At 36.8% G+C, this 17,028-nt stretch overlaps 2 protein-coding genes across 5 annotated transcripts in view; one reads left to right on the top strand and one right to left on the bottom strand.

The window, feature by feature from the left end:
* The window catches only part of Galphao (G protein alpha o subunit), a 234,901-nt gene that overhangs the window by 70,632 nt on the left and 147,241 nt on the right, over positions 1-17,028 (bottom strand). The gene's annotated exons all lie outside the window — the stretch shown is intronic.
* LOC149418481 (putative cytochrome P450 49a1) overlaps positions 1-17,028 on the top strand; it is a 47,014-nt gene that overhangs the window by 24,760 nt on the left and 5,226 nt on the right. For both annotated transcript variants that reach the window (XM_089638794.1, XM_089638793.1), the window contains 5 exons: positions 981-1,227; positions 3,046-3,162; positions 3,810-3,886; positions 4,345-4,546; positions 10,525-10,687. In XM_089638794.1, the coding sequence (XP_089494920.1) occupies positions 981-1,227; positions 3,046-3,162; positions 3,810-3,886; positions 4,345-4,546; positions 10,525-10,687 (806 nt within the window). The remainder of the gene's footprint in view (positions 1-980; positions 1,228-3,045; positions 3,163-3,809; positions 3,887-4,344; positions 4,547-10,524; positions 10,688-17,028) is intronic.

Genomic DNA, 17,028 nt, shown 5'->3' on the forward strand with positions numbered 1-17,028 from the left:
TCGTTGCTTTCAGTGACGTGCCGTCTATGATAAAGGAATTAATATTTTTGAGGGGTATAATAAGAGTTTCTATGTCACAGTTAATCAAATTATCCACTTTTACTTACTAGTGCCATTCCACACTAGTCAGTTTTAAGTATACAATATACGTGCCACACACTTTCCTAATGTGTTCCAAGATCATAGATACGTTAATCTAACTCTAGTTCATTATGTAATTAGATTTTGCTTTAAAAATGTTTTGACGTCTGAATATTTTTGTGTATTGCTTAAGGATATGTAAAAGAAAACTTATCTCATAGCATTACCAAGCATTAGAAAGAGCGCATGCCACTGGAAGCTTACGATAAACGATTAACGCATGATTACGCTTGGTGTCATTACTCCGTTAAAGAATTTAGAGTTGCATTTAGTTGCGTGCAACGCGGTTAATGTTAAGTAACACTTATTAATTACTAAACAACGCGATAACAAGTGATGCGTAAAGCGACAACTGGATTCCATCGCTTTATCGTCTTGGAAAGGTCCGAGCGGTTAATGGAATACTTTTAAATGGGTTAAATGCAAGGTTCACTTTGTGTTCAACATGTGACATAACAGTAAGCAAACACGCAACGAGGAAACATGAACTCGAACTGGCCATTGCGTTTATATTTTATAATGGCTCAGTGTAAATGGAAAATGTAAACTAAAGTCCATAAAATGACAATAATTATTATTACGTAAATTGTACTGCAGTATGGAAAGAAGGAATCGAGGAGTGGAAAGTACATGCTGGAGAAATAATGCATATTATAAATCATGTAAAAACAAAATAAACCATTAGTCAAACGGTTGGAAGTGGTTCCAACGTGGGGGTCGACAGTTCCGACACGAACCAACATTAGCTTCTAACTACTTGACGAGTAGAGGATTAGTACATTGTATTTATGAACAACTTTGATATAGCAACATTCACAAGTTAAATTTGTCAATTTCAGGTCATTACAAAATAGACGAATTGGACGAGGTGATGCTGGACCTACGCAGCAAGTACGGGAAGGTAGTGAGGGTGGGAGGTCTGTTGGGACACCCCGATCTGGTATTCGTATTCACGCCCGAGGGCATAGAGACAGCCTTCCGCAAGGAGGAGGTTCTGCCGCACAGGCCGTCCATGCCATCGCTGAAGCATTACAAGGGCACGCTGAGGAAGGACTTCTTCGGGGATAATGCTGGCGTCATCGGAGTGTAAGCAAATATAAAACATCTTGACAACATTTTGAAATTACTAAAAAACCGGCCACTAGATGTGATGTTTGTTGTGAATTTTCATTGAGTGAAAAAAAGTACAGATCAAAACCAAAATACACAAAGATTTCACATAGGTAGCGTAATTAACTTGCATTTTGACAGACCAAAACATAAAATTGTAACAAATCGTCAACTATCGTATTAGATGTAATAAACAGAATATTACGTAGTAGTAGAAATAGAAAGAAAAATAACACATATAGAGCATCACATGCCACAGTAAAGTAGTGTTTAGCTCAATATAATATATATCGTTATATAATACAGATAACATGCACAAATTTCCACCACTAATCACATGGTGTCCTAAACATTATCTACATACGTTAGTGAGTAAAATCATTTAAAACGATCAAATAAAATAACGTTTAAAAATCTAGTTTGAATTCTAAAGCTATGTTAAAAATAACATACAAATCTGAGTCGAGTAACGCAAGCAGCAAGAGACACAAGTAGCAGGGTGTGAAAGCTGTTATTTTTCATCTTTCATTGAATCGATCGATTTTCTCGGGGCGGTCGGAATTGACGAGTGCTCTTGTGGACACAAGTGCTGCTTGATTCAGTGGCGCGGTGGGGCTCTTCACTGGATGCAGGAAAATTGATGTCTTTAGGAGAGTCGGAGAACAGTTCAACAGATCTCTTTAAATTATAGATGGCAGCACTTTTGTTCGTAGCTAACACATGGAGCAAGTGTGCACGGCAGATATTGTATATATTATATATCATATATTAAAATGGTCAACATTATATAGCACAGGCGTGTGGAATATGCGATAATGTAAAAGATAAATAATTTATTTAGAAAAAAAAAAATAATCAAATTTCATTATTAAGTTTTGCTAGCTTTTAGCCATTCCCCATTATACAGGATTGGTTGTTTCACAGAATTTGAAAATTTTAAAAGTTAATTTTCAAGTTCCGTGAAAGTCCAATGCAAGTTCTGTTATTATATCATTATGGGCAAGTTGCTTCACACAACTGAAAGACTAACAGAACTTGCATAGGACTTTTACAGAACTTGAAAATTAATTAAATAATGTACCTACATTAGACTCGCTACATAAACACGAAGTACCCTTTAACTTTTAACTATATTACTTGCGTGTAACCCTTTTTATCCTACATGTAACCTTTTGTATTTATAATGCGTATTATATTTTTTTGTAATTTTATTTATCGCTTTTGAACTGAATGTATTGGTTTTTATATAGGTTTTGAAAAATAAATATGTATACGATACCAGAATGGCAGCCCCAAAAACATCGATTATTTTTTTAAACATATTAGCTTGGTAAAATTTCACGCGAAATTGAACCGTAATCAGTAAGGAAATAATTCAATTTTAAAGATTTTATCTTATACGCGCGGATGTTAGATACGAAAATATGAAAGGGGTTGAAGGGGATGCCGATAGATTATCTCCATTGATTGATGACCAGAAAGAAGAAAAAAAACCGCCAACGAATTCCGAGTGGAGTGGCGAAAATTAAATTGCCAGGAACAGATAACAACGCCCCTCCTCACTTGGTAAAAAAACTTGAAAACCAATTTTAGAAAATCAGAAAACAAAAAATTTGGTAAAAAAATGGATTATCCAAATTTATGGAAGATTGCGAAATGCAATCAATATTCAATTAAATGTGATTGAAGCCATTCAAAGAAAGTACAGATTATTTTTTTAAAAGAAAATTAAATATTATAAATATCAACGAAAAATATCGAGTGAAATTATTTTTTTTATTTTACAAATTACAGGCATGGAAAACCATGGGACAGTTTCAGAGCCAAGGTACAGCAGGTTTTGCTGCAGCCTTCTACGGCTAGGAGCTTCGTGGGACCTCTCAATGAAATCGCCGATGACTTCCTTCAGAGGTAAGAACTATTTTAATATTACGGAACATTTTCGTACAGAATTAATATTTAAATTTATGAATAAGTGAGAGTAGAAGTTTTAGAAGTCTTTGTCTTTTGAGAGACGACAGTGATTAATCATACCGAAATATTGATTGAAAATACAACAAATAAAACAACTGATGCACTAATTTGATTAAATTAAACGAATTTCTTATTTATTTTTTTTTGTAACTTTCGACCGGTTTCGGAAGTGACCTTCCTTCTACAGGACAAAGGGTAAACTAAAAACATATAATGATAGAATTAATGTGTCTGTACTTCCTAATATTATGTTCTCGGTAAACCATTTTGTTTTCTTAGCATTCCTTTATTTTCTATTTATATGTTACTCTCTTCTATTATGACAATACTAATTCTTTTTGCGAAGGAAGAGTAATTCCAAAACCCGTCAGAATTTTAAATGAATTTCGTTGTTGAAACTAACTAAGTATTTGTTTCAATTAATTATAGTGAGTCACAGTTTATTTTATTACTATTATTTTCATTTTATAGTTACAATAACTTGGTGCTTTGCGAGTAATAACTTTAACGAAGTGCAATATTGATCGGTTTATTTTTATAAAACAATTATGAAAACATAATCAATATTTGTGTATAAATTTCAGAATAGATGATTCCTTGGATAAAAATAACGAGCTTCCCGATCAATTCCTCTACGAAATCTACAAATGGGCTTTAGAGTGTGAGTAGCGAACGTCAATATAATATTAACTCTATAAAAAAGCAATCAAATAGGATGACGGGGAACAGATCAAAGAGCGGCGGCTTCACAGCGCTAGCGACGCAAATAGATTTCTTCCGTTCCAAGTATGGTTTCTTCCCATTCCCGGAATCGATTATAACAGGGTATTTCGGGGCGCCAATTATAAACGTGAATCGACGTTTACGAGAAAATAAAACGGTAAAATAATTTAAGATTACGTTTTTGTAATCATCATCTCGAAAGGAATTTACACTTTAGTCTATAACTGGCTCATCGTGTGATAGTAAATTCACACCACACAGTATTAAATATAACGTCAGTGATCCTGTCTTTTATTATAAGGGTGTCTTGGAATTTATAAAATACATCATAAAAGTACGTTGTTTAAGATTTATAAAATTAAATTAATTTATTATTATTTTTTGTTGTAATTCCAGCAATCGGTAGGGTGGCCCTCGACACCAGACTAGGCTGTTTGACTCCCGACCTCCCGGCAGACTCGGAGGCCCAGCGCATCATCAGCGCCATCAACACCTTCTTCTGGAACGTGGCCGAGGTCGAGTTGAGGCTCCCTATCTGGAGGGTCTACAAGACCAAGTCCTACAAGAAGTACATCGGGGCGTTGGACGACTTCAAAGAGTAAGTGTTTTGAAGCTCGATCCGAAAAAACTCGACCGGATTCGTTCCGATCCGAAGGAATTAATAATTAAAAGCTAGATTATTCCACACGATCATTTATAACAAACTGACAGGGACGACTGATGATAATAAAAAGAGTTGAGGCTTCCTGTATGAAGGGTCCACAAGACCTAGAAGGAATTCAGTAAGAACGGGTTGTTTCACAGAATTCTGTGAGTTCTATTTAAGTTCTGTGAGCATTTCAGTTTTGTGGCACAACTGGCCAAAAATGATCTAATAACAGAACTTGAAAAGAACCTTTGCAGAACTTTAAATTTGATGAATTGTTCAAATTCTGTTAAACAACCCGTCCTTAGTCTGAAGCTCGATTTGAAAAGAACTTCGTTCTGAATTGGAAAAGTGGACGAAGTAATTAATTCCAGGAAGAAAAAATAAATAAACTTCAATTCGGAGCTCACCGATCGAGAGTTTTTCTGATTTATATTTAAGTTTGAATTCACCTTTTCTAATCAAATAGAAAATCCACAACTGGTTCGCTTATCAGATATATCGTTATAAAATACCGTCCCCGATGAGAAATTTAACTTCCTATTAAGTTTCTTTCTCGAAATCGAAGGGCTTCTCATATGAATGGAAATGAGATTTATTCACAGAATGGAAAACTTGGAATGAAAAAGGAATAAATAAACTGGATGCATACTATTCGATATTTGAATTTTATCTTTACTGTTTCTATTAGCACCAGGTAAAATGAAACGTTTACCGTCTACAAATTAGATTCTTAACGCCGGTTAAACTTTGGTATGGAAAAGCCGGCCTTGAGCCTTGTTTAAGATCGTTTTAACCATACAAACGCCGTGGTAATAAGTGGTTTTTCATACTAGTGTTTCGATATTACGCGCCGCATTTTGGTTCGTATACATTTGCGAACCGGAACTCGAACCGAGCGAAGAAATCCGAGAAAGAAGCCCAATCACGAGAAAGGAACGAAGCAAATGCAAGCGGAGTTTCGCGCTATTTGCTGTTGCTACGTTCCTTTCCCATAAGTTGAGGTTCAGCTAGGCAGTTCAGCTCGCGTTAATATACGTAGCATTATATTTCACCGCGTTTATAAGTAAGGGGGTTTGAGGTTATACAAGCATGAGATTTTACAATGTTTACATGGTCCCTTATAGACTGAGAGGTCACAGTCTTTTTCATAACGATCACAGGAATGGGTAGTTTTAGTACATATTCAAAGTATGGCGTCTCCGCATATGAAACAAGTTGGTCTGCCTGCTCTAAGTGGTTGCAACTATGAGTTATAGAGCTCACAAGAGGCTTCATTGTTTCGAAAAAAAAACGATCAGAGGAATGGGTAGTTTTAGTGCATATTCAAAGAATGGCGTCTCCGCATATGAAAAAAGTTGGTCTGCCTGCTCTAAGTGGTTGCAACTATGAGTTATAGAGCTTACAAGAGGCTTCATTGTTTCGAAAAAAAAACGATCAGAGGAATGGGTAGTTTTAGTACATATTCAAAGTATGGCGTCTCCGCATATGAAAAAAGTTGGTCTGTCTGCTCTAAGTGGTTGCAACTATGAGTTATAGAGCTTACAAGATTAGGCTACATTGTTGCGGAAAAAAAAAACGATCACAGAAATGGGTAGTTTTAGTGCATATTCAAAGTATGGCGTCTCCGCATATGAAAAAAGTTGGTCTGCCTGCTCTAAGTGGTTGCAACTATGAGTTATAGAGCTTACAAGAGGCTTAATTGTTTCGAAAAAAACGATCAGAGGAATGGGTAGTTTTAGTACATATTCAAAGTATGGCGTCTCCGCATATGAAAAAAGTTGGTCTGTCTGCTCTAAGTGGTTGCAACTATGAGTTATAGAGCTTACAAGAGGCTTCATTGTTTCGAGAAAAAAACGATCGCAGGAATGGGTAGTTTTAGTACATATTCAAAGTATGGCGTCTCCGCATATGAAACAAGTTGGTCTGCCTGCTCTAAGTGGTTGCAACTATGAGTTATAGAGCTTACAAGATTAGGCTACATTGTTGCGAAAAAAAAAACGATCACAGAAATGGGTAGTTTTAGTACATATTCAAAGTATGGCGTCTCCGCATATGAAAAAAGTTGGTCTGCCTGCTCTAAGTGGTTGCAACTTCGAGTTATAAAGCTTACAAAATTAGGCTACATTGTTGCGAAAAAAAAACGATCAGAGAAATGGTCAGTTTTAAGTAAATCTGAAAAATTCCCCGCAGTTTGGGGAATTCCCGCAAATCGGGAACCCTGCTTGACACACACATTGCCCCCTCCTCCGCCCGCGTCCGGCCCGGCGGCCCGCGTCCAGTGTTGCCAATTCAGCTCCTTTAGAGCTAGATCTGGCTCTAAATCGACGTCGTCAGCTCCAAAAAAAGTCATTTAGCTTCTTAGCTCGTTTTTCAGATTTTTCAGCTCTTATTCACGTGAATAATATTAAAAAAAATTATATTTGCAATAATGTTCCAAAATAACGAGGACTTCCCAAAAAAAGAGATTCCCCGAACTCCTGCACAAGTAAACAGTTACTAAAAATAGCGCCGTTTACACGCACACTTTGGAGCTACCGAGTCCCGCGACACTTCAAGTCGAAATTGACTCAAGCATGTGCAACCAGATGGCTGTCTGTTGAAAGGGCCGTAAAGAAGGTTTTAGAACAATGGGTTGAGTTAAAATTACATTTTAGCTTAACTAGAAATAGTGAAAAATGTTTTACGGTTGAGACTCTACATAATCAATACCACCAACGAAGCTTATCTCTTGTATGTGCATTCGATATTGGAAGAAATGCAGGTACTGGTAAAAATATTCCAATCTAATAATATTGATCCTTGCAAATTGTTGACGGATCTAATGTTTGGCATAGAATCCCTGGGAAAAAGAATATTGATCCCTACACGTAAGATCAATATCTTTGAAACGGAAAACTTTCACGAATATTTGGATCCTCACCCCTACTTAGGTTACTTGGTAGAAAATAAAGTGAGAGGAATAAAAGAAACAGGAAGGTTCTCTGAAGAAAACGAGAGAGAATTCAGAAGCAGGTGCACTCAGTTCGTTGTTTCACTGATTAAGCAACTTAAGCAAAGACTACCGGAAAATTATGAAGTTTTACGGAAAATAGATCAGTTGTCAGTTTCAAACACTTTAAAACAGCTGAAAGAAAGCATCGCACCTCTGATGAACGGAATGGGCATTTCTGCAGACATCATTGCAAAAGCCGAAGTCCAATGGTTCAAGATCTCTCTAATACCCTGGAGAAGCACATCAAGCACAATCAAGTTTTGGGCTGGGGTTCTAAAGTATCGTGATGAGGCTGATGAAAATTCTTTCCACGAAATCAGCTCTTTCGCAGTTTCGGTACTTGCTCTGCCGTAGTCAAACGGAGAAGTGGAACGAGTTTTTAAGCCAGTTAAATATAGTCAAATTAAAACTAGAAATAGACTTGGCAATGACATGGTTAATTCGATTTTAACAATTCGATCGGGGCTCAGGCGACACAACAAATGTTGCGAGGATTATGAACTTCCCCCAGAAGTTCAAAAAAAATTGGAACAATGGCCTTATATGAAAAAAATCCTGATGAAGCCGGTCCTAGCAGTGCGATGGTACAGGAACTGGAACCGGATGACTGCTTAGATTTTTTAGAGGACTAGCCGCTGCCTAGCAAAAAAAAAAAATTAGAAAAAAAAACAATAAAAATATCCTGAAGACTTCGATATTATCAAAAAGAATTGTGTTTTGAAAATTATAAAAACAAACAAGTGTATTGTTGAGTGTTTGTCATGAGTTGTTCAAAAGCAGCCAACAAGAAGGACAAAACTTAAGTTTTTTTTTTGTCAAAAATTCTGCAGTCCGCCCCCGAATTTTTCTTCTCTGAAATTCTCTAACAACCCCCCCCCATGCTTTATGTCACTTTCAAAATTTTAGCTCCTTTTTGGCTCTTTTTTGGGTTTCGCCTAGCTCTACTTTAAAATTCGAGTTGGCAACACTGCCCGCGTCCCGCGTCAGTGTGCGCAGTACAATCGTTGTGAGAGGGTGTGCTTTCGCTTGTTTTTAAGTTTTTTGTATAGATGTCTGCATTTTTATTCATGTTTATATTGAAATCTCCTACTATAATATTAGGTTGTCTTTTTTTATGTTTTCTGAACACCATTTTTCGAAGTACGTTAAGAAATCCCTCAAACTGGAATTAGGTAAACGGTATACGATACCGTAGACCCTTTTTTTTAAGCTATTTTTTACTTTTATCGCCGAAATCCATGATGTTTTGATGTGACTAATGAAAAAGCTCATAAAAATATTAAAAGAATATTAGAAGTAAGTAAATATTTAACTCTTTAAGCCTTAGTAATATTCTACAAAATGATTAATCTGTGATTTTACCCAAAGATGTTTAGATTATGGAAGTTGAATTAATAAAAATTGGATTTGTTCGATTTAATTTTTTTATTTTATTGATTACTGTTATTTTTTTTTCTTTGAAATACAACCACTGAGAGCAGGCAGACCAACTCGTTTCACCTGTGGAGACACCATACTTCGAATAGGTACTAAAACTGACCATTTCTGTTATCGTTTTTTTCGCAACAATGCAATGACTTGCGCGCATCATAACTCTGAAATGCAACCACTGAGAGTCGCCAGACAAACTTGTTTCATCTGCGGAGAGGCCATACTTTGAATATATACTAAAACTGACAATTTCTCTAATCGTTTTTTTTTTCGAAACAATGTAGCCTAATCTTGTAAGCTTTATAACTCGAAGTTGCAACCACTTAGAGCAGGCAGACCAACTTGTTTCATATGCGGAGACGCCATACTTTGAATATGTACTAAAATTACCCATTCCTCTGATCGTTTTTTTTTCGAAACAATGAAGCCTCTTGTAAGCTCTATAACTCATAGTTGCAACCACTTAGAGCAGGCAGACCAACTTTTTTCATATGCGGAGACACCGTACTTTGAATATGTACTAAAACTACCCATTTCTGTGAACTTTTTTTTTTTAGCAACAATGTAGCCTAATCTTGTAAGCTCTATAACTCATAGTTGCAACCACTTAGAGCAGGCAGACCAACTTTTTTCATATGCGGAGACGCCATACTTTGAATATGTACTAAAACTACCCATTCCTCTGATCGTTTTTTTTTCGAAACAATGAAGCCTCTTGTAAGCTCTATAACTCATAGTTGCAACCACTTAGAGCAGGCAGACCAACTTTTTTCATATGCGGAGACGCCATACTTTGAATATGTACTAAAACTACCCATTTCTGTGATCGTTTTTTTTTTCGCAACAATGTAGCCTAATCTTGTAAGCTCTATAACTCATAGTTGCAACCACTTAGAGCAGGCAGACCAACTTTTTTCATATGCGGAGACGCCATACTTTGAATATGTACTAAAACTACCCATTCCTCTGATCGTTTTTTTTTCGAAACAATAAAGCCTCTTGTAAGCTCTATAACTCATAGTTGCAACCACTTAGAGCAGGCAGACCAACGTTTTTCATATGCGGAGATGCAATACTTTGAATATGTACTAAAACTACCCATTCCTCTGATCGTTTTTTTTTCGAAACAATAAAGCCTCTTGTAAGCTCTATAACTCATAGTTGCAACCACTTAGAGCAGGCAGACCAACGTTTTTCATATGCGGAGATGCCATACTTTGAATATGTACTAAAACTACCCATTCCTCTGATCGTTATGAAAAAGACCGTGACCTCTTAGACTATTACAGTGCCCTGATGATTTTTGTGATTTTTCACAAAAACGGCGCCGTACAAATATCATTATTATGGTAACGGGTCAAAATAGAACAAAGACAAAAAAGAACATGATAAAATAATTTAGGTTAGGTTAGTTTAGTCATTTTTCTTGGATGTTCTGCTTTTTCACTGTTCTGTTTTGCCGTGAAATCGTTTGAAGATAATATTTATTTTGATTACTTTGTAGGTTATGCATGCGCCACATAACTGCCACCGTCAAACGTTTAGAAGAGGGAGGGGCTGAAGCTGAGAGGGCGGGCTCCCTTGTGGAGTGCATCTTGAAGCAGCACAGTGACCCCAAGATGGCGGCAGTCCTTGCCCTCGACCTTTTCCTAGTCGGTGTAGATACGGTAAGTCAATCTTATTACATACTCAAGTTGGCCTTGAGGCTCGGTTTAACGCCATTTTAACCATACCTACGTCGTGATCTTAGGCGCCGTGTTATACTCGTATTTACACAGCGTTTATAAGAGTAAGGGGAATCTGTTTTACACGAAATGTACTCCTACACCAAATGTCGAGTTGAAGTGGCTTGACAGGCTGCATTTGGCAATCTTGGCGCAAGTCTATACCGATCACAATTCAGTCAAACCACGGTCGAATTGTTTATTGAAATTTAATTAAAAATTAGATACTTAATATGAAGGAACCTATGATTCTGTAACATACTATTTTTTTAAGTAATGGTTTGAACGAAGTAAATTATTTTCATTTAATTAATCCAGCAGTGTTAACACCAAGAAAACAACAGCGGACTATTTCATTTGCGGAATTTGATTCAATCGTCTTCCACATGCTTGTGTATCTTTCTTATATTCCTTCTACCACAGATCCGCTCTACATTTCCCAACCGTGGGTACCTTATTTATTTTAGAATTACGTTTTAAATCGGCCTTACGTTCTTTTCTGATTTTCTCGTTCAGTCGTATACTTATTTTCTATGTCAAAAGCAGCACAAGAAATATTAAGTAGGTACGCACCCCTGCATCAGCAGCATAGTGAAATATCAACTAAGTACCGTATTATTCATGAAAAATGGAAAATAATTACTTTTATGCACTCAGAGTAGGAGATACTCGGCGTATTGTCTATTCGCCCGATGATTTCGTCTCTCGTTACCGCCGCTAAGCCGTGGCGCTCAAAGGGTTAATGATAGAACGTCCAGCGTCCTGCCAGCAGGACTTTACGTACTACCGGTAGGACGTAAGTTTTTTGTTTATATGCGGCTTTGTAGGCCTGCTAGCAGGATGCCGTTAACTGCATTGCATAGTGCGTCTCTTTCTGATTCAGCGAGTTTTTGAATCGTATTTCTGCGATCAGTCTGGCCAAAATGGCGGCGAGTATAAGACGTGGGGTCCGCGTTCGCGTCAAAGCCACGTATTTCGACGAAAATGATGGCCTAAACACATGGAGTCGCAAACATTTTGGTGATAATTACGACATTAGTTATTGTTGGGGCACTGTAAAAAAGTTAGAAAACAATTATGCAAGGGTATATTGGGAAATTGACAAAAAAATATCAACCGTGCCCGTTGGAGTTCTAATTGCTGAAACCGAAAATGACAATTTAGTGGAAGCAAATACAAATGAAGAACATTGTAAGTACAAACTTTCTTATTTTATTCATAGGCTTACGTTTATAGTAAGCCTAGTATATTCCCATAGAAAAAATAGTACTTGGAGGTTGCTTGTTCGTTTCCATTATTTACGTGATTGACAATTTTTTTTTGACAGGCACAACATAAATTAACTTTGCTAAGTTTGACTTGTATGGGTATGTATGCGTATGTATTTGCGTGTCTGTGTGTGTGGGCGCGTGCTTGCCTGTGTGTCTGTGCCTGGGTGTGTGTGTATTAAAAATATTTTTATTATTTTTTAACTGATAAACTTTATTAATGTTTATAAGACAAGGTTTTTATGCATATCACAAAGGATTACAAATTATTATAAGCAATAATTATTAGCCAGAAACACCCATACAAATTGAAAAAATCTTCCGAGAAGATATAATAACTGCCGACGACGAAAAATAATAATATTTGACAATTCTAAGTATTCACCAATAAAATGTAGACATAATTTGTCGCGACGCTATCTAGTGGGGAATTTAGCAAGTAAAATTGCCTTCCCTACTATAATAAAGTATGTTGTTCTTAGGTGAAATAATAAAATAAGCAATAGTTGTTGAACGAAATATTTCTAATACATATTGAATAATTTGACGGGACAGGAGATAGGCCGGCGTAGCTCAATGGATCGATCACCTGACCGGAAATCAGGAGGGTGTGAGTACCGTCGCGACGCGTCGGCGGTTATTATTTCTTCTCGGAAGATTTTTTCAATTTGTATGGGTGTTTCTGGCTAATAATTATTGCTTATATTTATTTGGAAAATAATTTTAAGTTTAAATATATTGAGTACCTACACCCCTTTGCGTCTGTTGATCACTAATAATGGATTTTTTTTCAGCATCGTCTGAATCGGGTTCTTCTTCTTCGAGCGAAGATGACGAGACAAGTATTTCAGTACATCCGAATTCAAGTACAAGCAACGTAAATTCTGCTCGAAATACAACAGTTGCAAAGGGTGTTACCTGGACTTTTCATGAAGCAATACGTGTCGATCAACGACAACAAGGCTATTTCAAAGCTACCTTGCTAGTACCATTGGGGCCCGCACGAAGTATCAAGGATGCATTTTTCATGATATTTCCGAGAGAGAAGCTTAGTTACATAGTCCATTGCACCAACTATTCGTTTCCAGCAAGACAAAAACTGTTGAACGAGAAGGAATTATTAACTGTTTTTGGCATATTATATGCTATGACTCTTCAAGAACTTCCAGATCGACGATCCTATTGGAATACCACCTCTGATGGAATATATCCCCCTGCAAATTTTGGACAAAGATTTGGTATGAGCCGCCAAAGATTTGAGATCATTCTCATGGCATTGCGCTTCACACAATCCTCAGACCTTGATTTTTCTGATAAATGGCGTAACACTAGAACATTAGTAACGATGGTGAATGATAAACTAAAAGATACCATCCATCCTGGGTCAAAAATAACTGTAGATGAATCCATGTTCGCCTGGTATGGAAGGGGTGCGTACTTCAAAAACGGAATGCCAGCAGTTATGAAGATTAAAAGAAAACCAAAAGGAGTCGGTTGTGAAGTAAAAACAGCGTGTGATAGTGACACAAACATTATGATCAGAATGGAAATTAATGAGGGCAAAGAAGCAATGAGTACGAAGAAATGGCAAAGAGAATTTGGCGCAGGAACTGCAACTACTTTGAGATTGACAGAGCCATGGTATGGTTCTGGCAGAGTTATAGTTGGTGACTCTTGGTTTGCTTCAGTCAAAACAGCTGTGGAGTTATTCAAAGTTGGATTGTATTTTATTGGACTGGTAAAGACAGCACATAGTTTCTATCCTGTGTCTGAGATGGCAGCTCAGTGTCCTACGCATAAGGGGGCATCTGTTGTGAGTACAGCAGAAAAAGACTCTGTGCAGCTCACTGCCTGTGCCTGGAGAGACAAAAAGATTCATACATTTGTAGCCACTTGCGAAACGACACTGCCTGGCCTGCCATCACGCAAAAGAAGGTGGGACGATGAAGGAAATTTATTTTACCGAGAAGTCGATCGGCCTAAATTAGTCCAGCAATATTTTGACGGGGCTGCGGCTATCGATATTCACAATCACATTAGGCAGGATGGATTGGCATTGGAGAAAGCTTGGGGCACACAAAAATGGGAACATAGAATATATGCCTCAGTTCTGGGCATTATAGAAACGAATGCGTATTTGGTTTTTAAAAATTTCTTTCGCTCCGAACATGATCAGGTGTCTCACAGGTGGTTTACTACCAACCTGGTATTAGCTCTAACTATTAATGACGATGATAACCTACAAGAGAATGAGCCGCCACCACACGAGAACATCGCTCACAGCGGAGAACACATTCTTGAGGCCCTGTCAAAATCAGATGACAGAAAGAGAGTTCAACGCAAATGTATAGTTTGCTCCAGAGTCAACAAAAAACAGCAGAAGGCGAGCTTTTTTTGCAAGACATGTGGTCCGCGATGTGTTTTATGCTCTCCACAGACAGGAAGAAACTGCTTCACCTACCATATCGCGAATGGAATTCCAGCATAATCCTTTTTTTAATTTTCTCAAAGTAAATACAATTTTCACTTACGTTTTTTTTTCTTCATTTTCTTGTTTATTTTCTACCCTGTTATATTAATAAGCGCCCATGTCTTATTTTATTATACCTTTTTTTAATTTTCTCAAAATAAATACAATTTTCACTTTCGTTTTTTTTTTCATTTTCTTGTTTATTTTCTACCCTGTTATGTTAATAAGCGCCCATATCTAATTTTATTAAATAAAATACAGAAAGTTTGTCACCTCTGCCTATTTTTAACATGCATAAAAGTCGAGTACTGCTAGAAGGACAGCCTCTTATATTCATACAAAAACCGCAAAAAATTGCGTACTGCTGGCAGGACGCACACTCGTCGAATTGTCCTTCCGGAAGCTCCTTCCGGCAGGACAAGGGTTTGGACGTTCTATCATTAATCCATATCCGCCGAGCTAATGCGGCTGCAGTCGGCGAGGCGGACTGTACCAAGAATGAATGGAGCTAACCCCCTCAGCCCTCAATAGTCCCACCGGATCGCTGGGGGAGAAACCACTACCACGAAACGACTGAAATCATAAAGTACACAGTGGGAAACTAAGCCGGTGGAAAAAAACTTTTTATTACTCCTTTTTGCCTTTTAGCAGAAACCTGAAGCGCTCGGGGCTTTCTTTCCGGTTTGATGAGATGCGACGTTCAAATTTTAATGAGCTTTTTAAAAACTATAAAGAGTAGGTTATTTCACTGGCGGTAAAACTAAAGCAAAATTTCATACTTTAAAAAGATTAATATATAAAATATCAAAACTATTTGCATCAATCCATGTTTTATTACTATACTATTTAACTTTAGCTTCAGCTATACGGATGAAATAACAGGGCTTAAGTTGGGTGGGTGGATAAAATATGTGGTGGTAGACATAATATTGAATGAAACAACAGGGCTTAAGTTGGATGGGTGGATAAAATATGTGGTGGTAAATATAATATTTAATGAAACAACAGGGCTTAAGTTGGATGGGTGGATAAAATATATGGTAGTATACATAAAATTGAATGAAACAACAGGGCTTAAGTTGGGTGGGTGGATAAAATATGTGGTGATATACACAATATTTAATGAAACAACACGGCTTAAGTTGGGTGGGTGGATAAAATATGTGGTGGTATACATAATATTGAAACATATCTGCTAATATAAAAAATAGAAATTTTCTGTCTATGCTGAACCTCGATGCATAAGTATTAGTTTCCACCGATACGACGTATACCAGAAAAAAATACTGAATTTAAAAAAAAACGCAATTACTTTGAGGGGAAGCCAATTGCATCAAAACCCTAGGGATACGGCATTTGCGCCGCCTGCAATGGCGGGACCGGATGTGGCGAGACTTTCACGTAAATGGCCGCCGGTCACGTGATGTCCACCCCCAAAGCCTTACGCCCACACTCTCCCCCGGTGGGGATTAATAAACCAAGGAATTCGTATGGGTCTCACATTGCGGGAACATGCTACGAAACGCGATAACTCCAACACGGAGTAATTTCAAAAAGATGTAAAAAAAATGCCAGTCATAAACAACGAAACCGAAAAAATACATGTACAAATAATAAATGAAAACAAACACGAAGATATCATATTCAGTAGTTTTGAAAGCACGATCAATGTTTCAATTAATGTTCATACAAACACGGAGAAAAATAAGTTTTCTTCGTGTAAATTCTGCGTGAACATTCAGATAATGAATAATGTATCTAGGTTTCATGCAATACAAATTTAATGCCCCTTGTCGTACTGATTTACATTCGTGTATCATCCGCAATACTTGCAATTTGCAACCACGCAGTGAAATCATTAATTTGTGCTGGCAAATCAGTAGTTAAGAATATTGTATAATAATTGATTCTGACTTCAATTCAAAGAGTAACAACCATATATATATATTTATATTTAAAAAAAAACTATTTCCGCTCTTATTCGCATGAAAAATTGAATTAAAATACTTATTACCTTTTCAACATATTTGTATAATATTGATAGTTCGAAAGACGATTGAAACGAAAAGTCTTCTTAAATTATTTTACCATATTACCTTTTCAATGTTTTTTTAAAATAATATTTTAGTATCAAAGATAATTGATTCCAAATAATAAAAAAAATGTTTATCCCGCGGGATTTCTAAATTCTATCCGGCAATATCGCGGGACTTGCAAAACCTAGCTGTGTTAGTTGTTCTACTACATACAAATACTTTTTTTAATAAATGGTCTTCCGCCATTCAAATAAAAAATATCATATACACGGTGTCCGGAAACTCGTAGTACAAGCGGGAAACTGGAGAATCTACACCACATGGGGAACCCAAAAAAACATAAAGTTTTTTGATTTGAGCATTTTCAAAAAAAAAAAAAAAACCAAAAAAATATATTTTTTGGCTATTTTAGGGTTAAAGTTTTTTCTAGTGTTTAGGGTTGAATAACAGATGTTTTAACCCTGCAGAGCAGAAATATTTTATGATTACACCGGGTTAAATGAAGGGTGA

Source organism: Hesperophylax consimilis, chromosome 13 (genome assembly GCF_061612785.1).
Source record: "Hesperophylax consimilis isolate HC1 chromosome 13, BYU_Hcon_1.0, whole genome shotgun sequence".
Classification (NCBI taxonomy): Eukaryota; Metazoa; Arthropoda; class Insecta; order Trichoptera; family Limnephilidae; genus Hesperophylax; species Hesperophylax consimilis.